Source organism: Aethalodelphis obliquidens, unplaced genomic scaffold (assembly GCF_003676395.1).
Source record: "Aethalodelphis obliquidens isolate GAN/ISIS:26980383/991018 unplaced genomic scaffold, ASM367639v1 scaffold8, whole genome shotgun sequence".
NCBI lineage: Eukaryota > Metazoa > Chordata > Mammalia > Artiodactyla > Delphinidae > Aethalodelphis > Aethalodelphis obliquidens.
The window spans coordinates 61950060-61963933 of NW_020837952.1; the positions used below are offsets into that span (position 1 = coordinate 61950060).

Consider the following 13874-nt stretch of genomic DNA (forward strand, 5'->3'; position numbering starts at 1 on the left):
AGCGCTGGGAGTGCTGGGGCGCTGGGCACTCAGCCCGTGATGCTCTGCCTGCAGCAGGCACTCGGTACGTCACCCGTCCCCACGGCTGGTGAGGTCGGGGCTGACGGGACCTGACCTGACACACGGGGACTGAGGCCGCCAGGAGCGTTCTGCTCAGGCCGCACAGATGCAGTGTCCCTCCGTCCACTCTGATGAAGTGTCTGTTGACTCCGGAGCCCATGCTTGTCACCCCTCAGCCCGGGTTCCTGAGGGCCCCGAGTGTGCGCCTGCGTGTGCAAGCGTGTGTCCACGTGTGCGTGTGACCGCTCCAGTCTCTGGTTGGCGCCCTGCCGAGGGGACTCTTAGCACCCCTCCTTGGAACCCGTGACAGCGACGAGGAGACCCGCTCCCCCCGTCTTCCCCAGTGCGTGGCAGCCAGGGTCCCTGAGCTGGACACTCGTGCAGCCGGCTCTCTGGCGCGTGGGGACCCGTTGGCACCGCGCGTTGAGAACGCGGACCCGAGGCTGTCCTCTGTAGCTGGCGCCTGGGGGGCACCGGAGACCAGCAGGCGGTTAGGGGCTGGGGCGAGACGGGCACAGAGAGCCGTTGCCACAGAGCTGCCCATCGTGTGTACCCGGGAAATGACACCGTGCGACGGGACGCAGGGCTGAGGGGTGCGGGTCCCCACGTGGCACCTGGGGAGCCTGGAGGGGGTCGCTTTGGGTATCCTCACGTTGTCAGCTGCGTGGGGAAGGTGTCTCTTCATTTGATCTGCGCCAAGCAGCCTGAAGACAATGCATGCACTTAGCTCCATGTTGAATGGGTGCCTTACAGGGGTGTGTGGACACCGTGGCCCACCTCCTTCTTACACCTGGATGCCTCTCTCCTGATTGCGAGGAGACCTGCAGTTCCCTCTTGGTGCCCTTATTCTCGCTGTCCTCACACCGTCCCTGGGTGTGGAAAGCGCTCCAGCGGGAACGGCATCCTGGCCTGTGACCACACGTGTGCAGGCGTTCTGGGTGAGCAAGGTTTCCCGCGGCACCACCCGTGTGGGCTGTTCTGCGTCGTTTGCTTGCTGACAACAGCAGCGGGAGAGCCAGGGCTGGGAAGAGCGGCCGGGACAGGAAATCCAGCCATGCTGGGGGGTCTCAGCAGGTAGGATGGGGGCGGGGAGGGCTGGCTCCTTCCTGGGAGCAGCCCGGACCCTGGAACATGCTGCGGGTCTTGGTTGTAGGCGAGCAGGGTCAGCCGCAGGCCGCTGTCTTCCTTCTGGTCGTCCCCTGGTGGAGAGCAGCCTCTGCTTATCCACCACTCAGGCCCCTGCAGAGCCCTGCCTGGCCTCCGGAGCCTCCGCTGAGCCCTCCTCACTTCAGATGCCCCCGGGCTGGCCGAGCAGCTGAGGGTTGAACTAGGGCCGCCAGGAGAGTCTCAAACACCTGTCTCCCTGGTTCGGTCCTTCCCTGCTTCACAAGAGCCCAGCCCTTCCCGGTAGCACGGGGCTTCACCGGCTCATTAAGACTGTGTGCACGTGCGTGCTGGTGCCCCGAAACCCTGGTGTACCCCCTCTGTCTTAGCACTGGGAGCCCTGGGGGGGCCTTCGGAGAGGCCCCCTGAGCACTTGCTGGCCTGTCAGCCAGCCTGGTCAGGGCGGCCCAGACCCTGGTGTGGGTGCTGGCCTCCTGGCGGGCAGATGCCCGGTGTTCATGCCCCAGGTCCCCCGCTCCGCACCATGGTCACCTGGCTGGCCGGCTCACGCCTGAGGAGCCCCAGGTGGATGTTTGGGGAAGCTGCCTTCATGGCACCCACTGTTGAGTCTTTGGTTTACACAGGTGTCCCATGGGAGGACAAGCCCCACCGTTCACTCATCCCGAGGGCCAGGCCAGGAGCGGCTGCGTGCGTGCAGAGAGCACCCAGCCATGCAAACCTTAAGGCCACTGAAGTGTCACAGGCACTCTCTAGGAGTCGAGGTAGGGGCACTGAGGAAGGGAGGTCAGCTCCAGGGTGGAGAGAGGTCAGAAAAGGCTTCAACAGGGCAGTGATGCTCGAGCTGAGTCTTGAATGTGGGGAGGCAGGGACCAGCCAGTACCAGGCATGGGGAGTCTCAAACCCAGGTCAGACTCTCACACATATTTTGTGGCGGATTCTCAGTCTTAAAGTGCATCGGGAGAGAGGGAAGACTTCTGGGAAAGCTGTACGTCTTCGATTTCATCGCAGACTTGGGTGGTGTCAGGGCTGGCCTCCTGCCCACGGCGAGCTCAGGTCTGTCCACAGTGCAGCTCGCTGAGATCTGCACGCCTCACCAGCCCCGCCCTGTGTCCCCTCTGGAGCCTTGCATGGGTGTGGGGGGTGGGCCGAGGTCCATCCACCGGATCTGGCGTCGCACCCACTTCCTGTCTTCTCTGGGCGTGGCCAGGGCTAGGGGCAGGGAGCCCTCATGTGGCTTGTGGAGCAGTCGGTGCCCCGCTCTGTGGAAACAGCCCCGTTTGGGGCGTTCGTCGAGATGCTCGTGAGCACGTCTGTGAAGGGAGCATGGTCTCATAGCTCGTCGCGTCAGTTCTGTGTAGCTCCAGGAGAACTCGTATTCTGGATGAGGTTCTGTCGGAAAAGTAGAACCTAGTGCCTCTCTAGGGATGGAAAGGTGGTGTGCGTGGTGCCAGATAAACGCTATTTCTTTACAACCCGCTGGGAGGCTTCTTTCCATCCACTCTCCTGTCTATGCTGGGGTCCTGAGAGTGTGGTGGTGTCCCTGTCCCCAAGGCCAGGTGTGCCCGGTGTGACCTCCTCCCGGGCGTGTACTGCCCACTTTACAAACGGGCGGCAGCCTGTAGGGTCCGACCCGCCGTCACCACCACCCCTCTTCTTCCTATACAACAAGCTAGCGACCCCGCGGCCTGGCCTGTGTTCAACTAGCCTTGGAGGAGTGATCTGGGGAGAATGTATTTGCAGTTGGGCCCCTGCCCTGATGTCTGTCTGGATCTCAACCCTCAGGGTCGTTTAATGCTGGAGGAAGTCCTCTGCTTGGACACCAAGTGCCAAGTGGGTGCCCCGCAGCACAGCGCTGCCACTCCCTGCCAGGGTGAGCGTCAGACCCCCGTGAAGGGCGCAGTTCTCCGGGAAGCGCCAGCCGCACGCCCGTGGTCCCCAGGCCGCCCACACTTGTGACCCATCAGTGATAAAGGCAGCGGTTCCTGGGGCCCCAAGGCCTGATTGCTCGCCGGAGCAGCTCACAGAGCTCAGGAGAGCCGGCGGGGGAGAGAGTGCAGGGTGAGGCGGGAGGGGCCCGGGGGCTCGGCGCTTCCTCTCGGCCCTGGGGTCAGCGCCTGTCGCCCTCCACGGTTCACGTGTTCACCCGCTGAACCCACGTGTCCAGAGTTTTTACTGGGGCTTCCTCACGTGGGCATAATGGAGCTCAGTGCCCAGCTCCTGTCGTGTCCTGAGGTCCGGCCTCTGCGAGCCCCGACGCTGAGGCCTTGGGATCAGGGGCTGTCACCTGTGGCCTCGTCAGAACACGCGTGTCCCCTGTGGCTAGAGGGGCAATGCGTCTGCTGGTGTCAGGTCCTGGCAGAACCCCTGCCCAGAGCCTGGCCGCCTTCCCGCTGTTTGTCTAGGTCCCCATGTCCTGAGTCCTCTCCCTCTGCCCCTTTGCTCACTGCGCTGTGATGACTGAGAAGGGTCTGTGGGGAGCCTGACATGGGCCTGTGGCCCGAGGCCTTGGGAGCTGCGTCTGCTCTCCGGGGCTTCCTTGAGGCCGCCGAGAGCAGGCGCCCTGTTCAGCGGAGGCCTTGTTCGCCTGCTCAGAGCTTCCCTGGTGGATTTCCTTTTGGGAAGAGGCTTAGCTGCCCTTCCTCTCTCCTCTTGGTCTGGCACCTGTGTCACATGTCCACCGTATGGCAGCCGCTACCCCGGGACTTTCCCGAGAGGGTGCTGTGAGGGAGCTGGGGCTCTCCCCGTTCCAGGGAGGGCCTGGAGGTGCTGAGAGCCTGGAGAACCTTCTGGAAGCTGACCTGGGATCTGAGCCCAGTTCTCCTGATGCTGTAACCCGAGGTCTCTCTACTGTTCTCCAGTCTGACCCAGGCTCTGCTCTGCCTCAGGAAGAAGACAGGCCTTCTCACTGCGTGAGCGTGTTGTGTGCTTTGGGAGTGGAGTCACGGGTCCTGGGTCCTGAGCTGCTTCCTTCACTCCCCCCGTCTGCCCGCCCGGTTCCCTCCCAGCTCGGGCCCTCTGTCGTCCTGGTGGCCTCTGGGGGTGGCCACTGCAGGTCTGTCTGCAGCAGGGAGCCCTGGACGCTTCTCCCCCGGGAGCTGCTGGGCCGGGCGTCCTGGGTGTCGTCCTCCGTCCGGCTCCTTCCTCCTGCCCCTTGGCACAGCCCTGCACCCTGGGTCCTCAGCCGGGGGTCCTGGGCGTGCGGCTCGGCCCTGCCCCTGTTTGGGGCTGATGCTTTTTTCTAGCTGTTTGTTGTTACCGTCCATCAGACCTGGCAGACGAGGAGGGTGGGTGAGCCCAGAACAAGGCCTCCTCAGCTGCAGAGAGGCCTGCATTCCCTGCCACTGGCTCTTGTTTTAGTTCTTTATCTTTTTAACTGATTGGAGGATTGAAATCTCCACCCCCCCCACCCCAAACCAAAGCCTTTTCGGGCCTCGCCCGGCCCGAAGTGGGTTGGGGGTGGCTTGGGGCGGTTTTCCTTGTCAGGTATCTACGTGTGAGCAGTTAGGTTCACTCTTGGGGCAAATAAACCTAAGCAGTGCCTGGCCCTGTGTGAACAGTGCCTATTCTTCGTGCCAAGTCAACGGGATATGTGTTTTTTTTCCTTTTTAGCATAAATCTTGGGACACAATCTGTTTGTGTAATTTATTTTGGTTTTTAATGAAGAAGACAAGGTGTTTCAGCAGAATTCCCAGCCTGCAGACGCGCTGTTTCAGGTGCTGGGAGAAGCGTCCAGCACGTGCTGGGCGATGGGCACTTGCTGTGCCTTTGTGGCGGTCTGCCTCAGAAGGCTTTGATGGAAAAACGTCTCCTCAGCCTGAAAGATGATAATAATTACATCTGCCTGATCACTCATTCCATGTCCCCTCTAATTTCCAGTGAAATGGAAATTTCAAATCCAGAATCACTGCTAACCGAGTTACCTTTATCAGTGACAGAGCATCTGCTCACACTTGCTTATAAGAATCTTTCTGGCACATACGTTTGCGCTCCAGTGTATACAAATGGAAAGTCGTGGCTGGAGCTGAGGCGTCCATTTTTCAACGCGTTCAGGGCAGAGGCGGCCTCCCCAGAAGTTCACTATGTGCGTTAGGAGGTGGGCGGGGGCCGTGGCCACATCACTCTTCATTGTGGCTTCCGGAGAAGCCAGGCCATCGGTGAGAAACGGCCACCTCCACGTGACCAAGGAGTGCCTCCCGCGGTCCTGGGATGGCTGCTCCTGTTGGCTGGGGGGGCCTGGTCGTGGGTTGGAGCCTGGCGGACGAGGCTCGCATCCCCACCAGGTGGGCCCGGGGCTGCCTGCTTCGCTGCTGTCGGGAGCTCGGGCCTGCGTCGGGCAGAAGAGAAGCCCAGGCCCTCAGGACACTCAGTCGGTAACTCTGGTGAAATAGCTCGGAGGCTCAAAGCTGCGTTTTCTTTCTATCTCTCCTGCACGTTGCTGAGCTCGTGGAGGGCAGGACGCCGGCCACGTCTCCTCTGTAGCTTCACTGTCACAGGTGGTGGGGTACATGGAGACGCCCGAGAGCTTCCCGGAAAGAGCTGATGAATGAGCAGCCTCTGCCCGTGTCCTCGTGGGGTTGACGCTGTGGCCCTTGCTCTGCAGAGGCCCCGGCTGTGCCCAGGGTGCTGGTACCCGGAGATACCGGGCGGGTCTGTGGGCCCATCTGGCATCGTGGGGTCATTTCAGGACACGGAGAGGGACAGTCCTGAGTCTGCCGCTGCCACGTGCACCCCCGGATGGGCCACCTCGCCTGCTCCTTGCGTGGGCACAGGTCCCGTGGGCGAGAGCTGGCCAGTGGGCCGTTGGTCCTCGCGCTCCGGCTGGGATGGGCTCCTCTGGCCGAGCCTGAGACGGGGTGGCGTCTGCCAAAGCCTCGTGGGCGGGCCTCAGGTGGGACTGACGGAGGAGAAGAGGGGTTTATTTTTACTTGTTTGGTTAGGTTCCTTCAGTGACAGATGTTCCGGAAGTATGTGTTTAATTTTGCAAATCAGTTTGCTCGCCAGTTCACGTTAGAAAGGTGTCGTGTGCCTCCCGGGCACTTATTAGAGTTGCTTGTTTTCCCCGCTTGTAAACGGTGACCTTCTGCGTCAGCCGAGGAGGCCAGTGGCACTGCAGGCGCAGGGACGTGGCTGGGGGACTGCAGGCGGCTCATTCCATGCCACCGCCCTGCCCCCGCCTCCGAGCGCATCCGGCCGTCACTCCACTTGACCCGCGAATGTGCCGGGCACACGCCACACGCCAGGCCTGGCTCTGTGCCAATCCCTGGGTCCAGACAAGGTCCCGCCCCACGGGCACCGCGGTCCAGGGACACCCAGGGCTCCACAACCCATGAAAAGCCACCTGAATCCGCGAGGGTGAACTCGGAGTCGCCCCGCCTTCCCGATTATCAACACCCGGCGAGCGCCTGGTGTGGGGTGGCGTCGGCGCCCCGTGCAGGCCTGGGCAGGAGGCGCCTGGCCCTGCCGGCCTGCCGCCCGCTGCTCTGTCCTCGACCCATGTGTCCCGGAGAGTTTCAGTGGCTAGTGAGTGGCAGGTGCTGGAGCCCCTGATCGTCCAGGCCTGTCCTGGGAGCGGCCCCTGCCGGGTCCCCCTCCTTCGGGCGCTCTGTATTCAGGAGGCGGTTTTCTCTTCGGAGCTGTCGCCATCCTTCCGCCCGCTCTGCCCCCGCTGCCGACTGCACTCGTGGAAGCTCACTCCCCTGTTTCTGTGTAAAAGATCTTTGTTCAGTAAATTGATTCATTTTCTGAACTGCCGGTTTTCAGGTGTTGATGGTATTTGCGTTTCCCGTTGGCCAGCGTGCTCGCGTCGGTGCCCCGGCCTCGGCTGCCACCCTTGGGGAACGGGCATGGGGGGCCACTCAGGGCCCCACGGAACTTTCCGGCTTTGTAGCTGCTGCTGTTTTCAGCTTAGAGGTAGATCTTAATTCTTTGAAAAGAGCAGGACGTCCCATCGCGTTGCTGGAAAGCTCCGCAGTATCTCGTCGTGGAGAAATGGGGGCGGATGACTGAGAAATGGGCGGTTTATTCACGTGTTCAGTTACCCGTTTTCTAACTTCATTCATTCCCTCATTCCCTCATTCATTCATTCACCCGTCGTCTGGCTCATGCTTACTGGGCACCTAGTGTGTCCCGGGGCTGCAGGTACGGAGGGGTCTCAGGCACCACACCTGCTGTGGAGCAGCTCACATCCTGGGGCAGGCACAGCCCTAAGCAGCGAAGCCCGGGCAGTGTGACACGGGGTCCAGGGAGGAGGCTGTGGAACCAGGAGGAAGGAGGCTGGCGCGGGGGGAGGGACTGGGGCGGCGCCCGGGTGGGGCCTCGCCGGGCACACGGTGTCACCCGAGCAGGCGCAGTGCTGGGGGGCCGGGGACCGAGAAGGGCGGTTCTGGCCCAGCTGGTCCTTCTTTGTCTGCCAGCTGGTGTCTCTCAAACTGTGGGCCATGTACGGGGCCCTCACGACGTCTTGAGAGGAATTCCCTCGTGGTATTAGGCGGCCCCCTGAGCTTACAAGCTGGGGACACGGGGAGGACACTTCCCCTTGCAGACCCCAGGGCTCTCCTCGGTGACAAGCCGTGTGGCTCGTTTCTGCCGGGGCTGCCGCTGTGGAGGCTCTGTGCTGTGACTCTGCTCCCACTGCATCCTCCGCTGGAGCAGCAGGGGACCGTTTTGGGTCGTGAGGTGAAGTTAACAAGTAAGTGTATTTAACACAACATGAGCTGTTAGCAGCTGTGGAGCGGACCACAGAGCCAGCCCTGCCCTGCGTGGGGAGCTCCTCCTGGGACGCGGACCCTGCGTCAGAGGCTGGAGCCCCGTCTTCCTCTGTCTCTGGGGGCCCGGGTCCCGAGTCCTTGTGTAACTTGTCCCTGCGAGGGCTCCCAGCACAGGGGTGTGGCTGACATAAGAATCTTCCGGAGACACAGAAACGCAGATCCCGCCGGGACGATTCTGATCCAGAAAGTCGAGATGCACCGAGAAAGCTGTGTTTTAACAGCCGCTGAGATGAGGGTGACGTCTGGGAACCCCTGAGGTCGCTGTCGGCCCACACTGCCGCCCTCTGAGCTGGCCTCGCGCTTCCCTGATCCCCTGGCTGTCGCTTGTTTGTTTGCCGCTTCTAGAACTTCTGTTGGGAGAACTGAGGAGCTGTACACTTTTCTCAGGGTTGCCTCTCAGGGCAGGCGGGGAGCGGGGGGTAAGACCACAGGAGGAGCCAGTGACTCTGGGCATGTGCAGACACGGGGCCGTGGGCCACACTCGTGGGTCCTGGTGGCCGGAAGTCAGGGTGGGCACGTCCCAGTCCCCAGTCTGGATGATTAGGCCATACTTGCCTGTTCTATAAGGCAGCACCCGTCCTCCCCTGGCCCTTCGAGTGGCTCTTCCCAGGGCAGAATGTTGGGAAAATGCAGCACAGTCACCATGACCCCCAGAGTCTCTGCTTCCGTGGAGGGGCACTTCCAGGGTCCCAGGACCTCGGAACTCCAGTGAGCTCTGAAGCCTTTCCCGCGGGTTGTTGAGAGCCCAGCAGAGAGGCCTGGGCAGGGGACGCTGGGGGCTCGAGCCGTAGAGCGCCATGACGGGGAGAGACTCTGTGGCTGGTGGGAGATGGCGCCTCGGGCCTGGTTCTCCCCAGGGGCCCTGCTGTCTTCACAGAAGCCCCAAACCTAGGATCCAGGGATGGGCCCGCCTGCCCCCTCACTGGCCGGGCCCGAGAGCCCGTGGGGCCCAGGAGCCCATGGGACCCGGGCCGGCATGAGGGCGAAGCCATCCCCTCTCTCAGGACTGCAGCCCGTATCTGGTGGGCCAGACGGATGAAGGTCAGCTGAGCCCCGCCGCGTGCCCCCGAGCGTCCGCTGGCCTCTTAAACCAGTGCCGCCGTCTGTAGGGCAGGACTGGGCCTGCCCGTGTTCCTGGGGTGGGGCTCGGGGCATCCCAGACGGGGCGCACAGTCCGCCCACAGGAGCTGTCGTGGTCCTAGTTACCGTTACTGCCGTCACCACCCATATCCTTGAGGAAGAGAGTCTGAGGTCTTGGGGTGGAAGTTCCTTTTCCGTCCGTGCTCCTTGGGGGCGGTGCCTCGGCTGGTTGGAGGGGTTCCGAGGTGAGCCCGGGGCCTCAGGGAAGGGGCAGACCCCCGGGGGCTCTCCTGACAGCCGCGGGGCCTGTGTTTGTCCCTGCAGGGCAAGTCCACCAGCACCTGGACCAGCACGAGGTGAGGTACCTGCAGTTCGCCTTCCGCTGGATGAACAACCTGCTGATGCGCGAGGTGCCCCTGCGCTGCACCATCCGCCTGTGGGACACCTACCAGGTGAGCGCCCCTCGCGCCCCTCCCTCCCGCGGTGCCCGCGGCGCCTCACCTCCCGCCGCCTGCTGCTCTGCGTCCGTTTGCTGTGCTCAATTTCGCCTTCGAAGCATCCTCTCCACTGAAATGCCGTCTTTTTAGAGTCCACTTCTGGCGTTCTTGTCATTTGACTAGACGTAAGACAGGGAAAAGAACTTGATGTAGCTTTACCTGTAGCTGGATTTCATCCCGCTGTGCAGTTTGCACTTTGGCCGGGGCCCCGGGGCAGGTGTAACTCCAGCGAGACTCTGAGCTGCATGTGCCGGACACACTCACGCTCAGGACTCACACCTTGGCTGTGTTTTGAGTCACTCGTGATAAAGATTTTAAAAAGTCCCCGACAGATTCAGTGCGCTGTGAAGTTTCCTCCTCTCCACAGCGTTTTCTGGAACAAACCACCTTTGTTCCCTTGAGTGTCATGTTGCTTATTCTAACTCCTCTCCCGTTTCTCGGAGATGTTTGCCGAGGCTGAGGCCGTGCCGGGGGTTCCACGCTGGCCTTTCCTCATCCCTCGCGGTGAGCAGGCACCTTGTGTGTACTTGGAGTGGCGTCTCCTCAGAGGCTGGCTTGCATTCTTAACTCGGGGAGGCAAGGTTTTCCTGCACTGGGCGCCAGCCCTTTGTGGCCCTTGGACGGGGCAGCTGCCTCTGGAGGCTGGGAGAGGGAGCCCCAGGCCACGGGCTTCTTCGCGGGGCAGCAGGAGCCCCAGACGCAGGGTTGGGCTCCCGTGCATGGACGTCCACGAAGACGGCGGTGGGGTCCCGAGGCCCCGAGCAGGCTGGAAGGGCCTCGCCCCCCGGCCTCCTCGTCAATGGAGCCCTCGTCCCGTGGGATGGGGACCTCGAGCTGCTGCCCTGCTGGCCCCCGTGCCCGCCAGCCTTGAGTTCTGAGCACACTTCTCCCAGGTCATCGAGAAGGGTAGCCCAGAGCTTTGTTCCTCACGCCGGCCCGTGTGCCCGGCGCGGGGCCTGTGGCTGTTTCTGTGGCTCTGAAGCCTGTGTTGTGACTTTGCTTTTCCTTTGTGCAGCTGTGTGTTCTGACGGTGTTGGCTACAGAAATTACGACCGGTCAGTAGCCGCGTCCGAATCCCCCACTTTGGTTTTGCTTTCGTAGGTACTTGACAGCTACAGAATTTCTAGCCACTCACATTTCCTGGGATGTAAAGCCGTTTTGGGGGGGCTGTTTGGTTAAAGTGGCCATTGGCCTGGTGCAATCGATCAGGTCTCAGTTACGTTGCAGGAAGCAAAACTTCGTATCCCGTAAATTTTGAACGCTCTGCACTGGTGATGGGTTACACTGAGGTCCTGACCCCCCTCATTAAACACAGAGTCCCCTGTAATACTGTCCCCATTATGAATAAATTAGGTATTAAGTCAGTCGCATTTTGAGGAGCAGAAAATGGGTCTGCGCGTCTGTGGTCCTGCACCACTTCACTAAAACTCCTAATAGATATTAGAACTTTAAGCACAATTGTGGCATCTTTATCGAGTTAATTTTCTTGAAATTAAATTTTGTTGTGAATTGACTCATTTGTACCATGGACTGATCGTTGAACTGACAGTACCCTCGTCGTAAACCTTTTCATATCTTAAAAATTGGGGGTATTTCTATTTCACAGGCCCAAGTAACCATGAAATTGTATTGCATCTTTTGGCAATGAAAGTACATAGTAATCGTAGGACGGCAATCGGGTGATTACTCTCCCTTAAACCAGGGTGTTTATTAGCTGGGCCATTACAGGTTTCAGGAACTCTTTAATCCCTTACAAGCAAGGTAGCTTAAAATCCTCTTGGGGCACGTGTCAACAAAAGGCTACCCATAATGTGCCCCAGGCCGTGGACTAGCCGATGGCACAAAAATGCATGAGGGGCATTAGTTACAAGGAGGAAGAAAGGCAATTAAAAAGCGCAGATCATCCAGAAGCAGCCGAAGAGCAGGGAGGTGAGCCCTGCCCCCTGGGGGCGTGATGTGCCCCGTGCGAGCAGCGCGCGGGGTGCGGGCGCCGTGCAGGCTGCTGTGGTCCAGCTCCCAGAGGGAGCCGGTGCAAAGGGTGCGTCCCACCCGCCATAGCTGGAGCCGACACCTCAAATGAGAGAGAAAACTCTGGGCCCCTGTGCTGTGCTGTGGGTCCACGGCCGCAGGGCTGAGGCCGTCGGGGCAGCCGGGATGCGCTCCGTCCTGCCCGTGTCCTCCCGGCCCTCGCTTCCCCTCTCGTGGGCTCCCCTCCACGCCCCCGCTCCGTGCGGAGGAGGCGTGGGCTCCCTCCCTAGGGAGCGAGGGCCCCGCGGGGCTGACGGGAGGGCACGCGGGTGTTTCCAGGCCACACCTGCCGCCTCCTGCTGCTACCTGGACAGTGAAGTCGAGCCCGGCCCTCTGGGTCCGGCCCCGAGGGCCTGAGGGGCCAGTCCCAGGCTGCGGAGGGCTGGGGCAGCAGGCCGGAAAGCAGCTCGGCTGCGCGTTTCGGGGGCTTGGGCTCCAGGGCACCCTGCCTGCTGGTGGGTACCGAGCGGCGCTTCAGCTCTCGCCCCTCTGTGCTCAGAGCTGCTCTGCGCCTCGAGGCCTGCGTTCCAGCTTCAGCGGGCCTCCCTCGGGGTCTTTGGTTTCACGCACCTTCTCTGGAATTGCTTTCCTGTGGAAAAACAGCCTCAGATGCGGCTTCTATTTTATCGTAACGTGGGTGGGCCCCGGACGGTGGCCGTGGCTCGTGGCTCGTGGGCCTCTGCGTCCCTGCGAAGCCCAGGGCTGCACCTCGGGCGTCTCCCGGCAGCGGCTGGAGTCCTGGGGAGTGCGTGCGTCCCTGCCAGCGCCCTGGGCGCATAGGTGGGTCCTAGGGCTGCGCTCTCTCCCCGCGTCCCTGGCTGCACTTTATGTCTGGAGGCCTGGTGGGCACAGGCGACTGACTACAGGGACCGCAACCCCCGACTCCCGGGCCAGCTCCTCCCCCGGCAGTTCCTGGGACAAAAGCCTCCCTTCTGTCTGAGCTGCTTGACCTCCTCCCAGACCATGGGAGTAGGTGTGCCTGTGCGCTGTTGAGGAGGGTCCCTGGTCCCCCAGTTGCTCGCTCTCTGGGATATGCGCTGGGGCTGCTGTCCCACCACGCGGGCAAGGACCGCGTGAGCTTCTCCCGGTGTCGGCGGTGCGGCAAACCCCCCTCCCCCACTGTGAGTGGGACTGTCCTCCCCCCCCCGCCCCCGCCCCACCAGGGGACCTGCCCGGGAGGAGACAGCCAGAGGGGTCGGCACCTGCTGATCTCCTGAAAGATGGGAGATCGAAGTGCGTTTCCTGGTTTGTATTTCTTTTCTCCTAAATGGCATTAGATTGTCGGCCAGCTCAAGGTTGCTTTAGCTGTTCGGGGTCTTTTGTGGCTCCATACAGATTTTAGGTTTGTTTTTCTGTATCTGTGAGAAATGCCGTTGGAGTTTTGGTAGGGAATGCCTTGCGTCGCTTTGGGTAATATGGACATTTTCACAGTACTGATTCTTTCAGTCCACAAATGAGGAGTGTCTTTCCATTTATTTATGTCTTCTCCAATTTCATTCATCAGTGTTTTTTTTAGTTTTCAGTGAACAGATTTTTCACTTTCTTGGTTAAATTTATTCCAAAGCATTTTGTTTTTGATGCAGTTGTGAATGGGGTGGTTTTCTTAATTTCTCTCTCCAACAGTTCATTGTTCGTGTATAGAAATGCAACCAAGTTCTGTATGTTGATGTTTTTTTTATCCTGTGACTTTACGGAACTTGTCTAAAGGCAATGAAATTATCTCACAGAGGTATCTGCACCCTCATGTTCATGGCAGCCGAGATATGGAACGACCCAAGTGTCCATCGATGGATGAAAAGATAAAGAAATTGTGTGTGTATACACATATGTGTGTCTGTATATACGTGCGCACACACACATACACACACACACAATGGAACGTTACTCGGCCTTTAAAAGGAAGGCCCTCGTGGGCGTGGCTGACGTGGCTTAGGGAGGGTCAGGGGAAGAGGCCGGGCAGCCGGAGGAGGGCATCCCCGGGCAGGAGAGGACGCACCAGAGTGCGAGCCAGGGAGAGAGGCCCCAGGGCAGCAGAAGGCTCTAGGATGACGGGACCACCCAGAGGGGAGCCTCTAGGCACCTGTGGGTTTTCCACACTCGAAAAATATGACCAGTGTGACCGAGGAACTGCATTTCTAGTTTGCATTTTGGTTCACTGAGATTTATGTTGAACAGGCCCACCCCGGGTAGCTGCATGCAGCACTGCTCTGTCAGGGACGGGTGGGGTCAGCGGGTCAGGGCCGTGGGCGTCGGGCAGCAGCGGGCAGGTCAGGACCCGTGGGCGTCGGGGAGCAGCGGGCGGTCAGGACCCGTGGGC

The 13874-nt window shown here is 60.8% G+C and overlaps 1 protein-coding gene across 1 annotated transcript in view; it reads left to right on the top strand.

The window, feature by feature from the left end:
* Nucleotides 1-13874, top strand: part of TBC1D22A (TBC1 domain family member 22A) — a 313594-nt gene that overhangs the window by 220512 nt on the left and 79208 nt on the right. The window contains exon 11 of the mRNA XM_027108023.1: nt 9357-9484. Coding sequence (XP_026963824.1) covers nt 9357-9484 — 128 coding nt within the window. The remainder of the gene's footprint in view (nt 1-9356; nt 9485-13874) is intronic.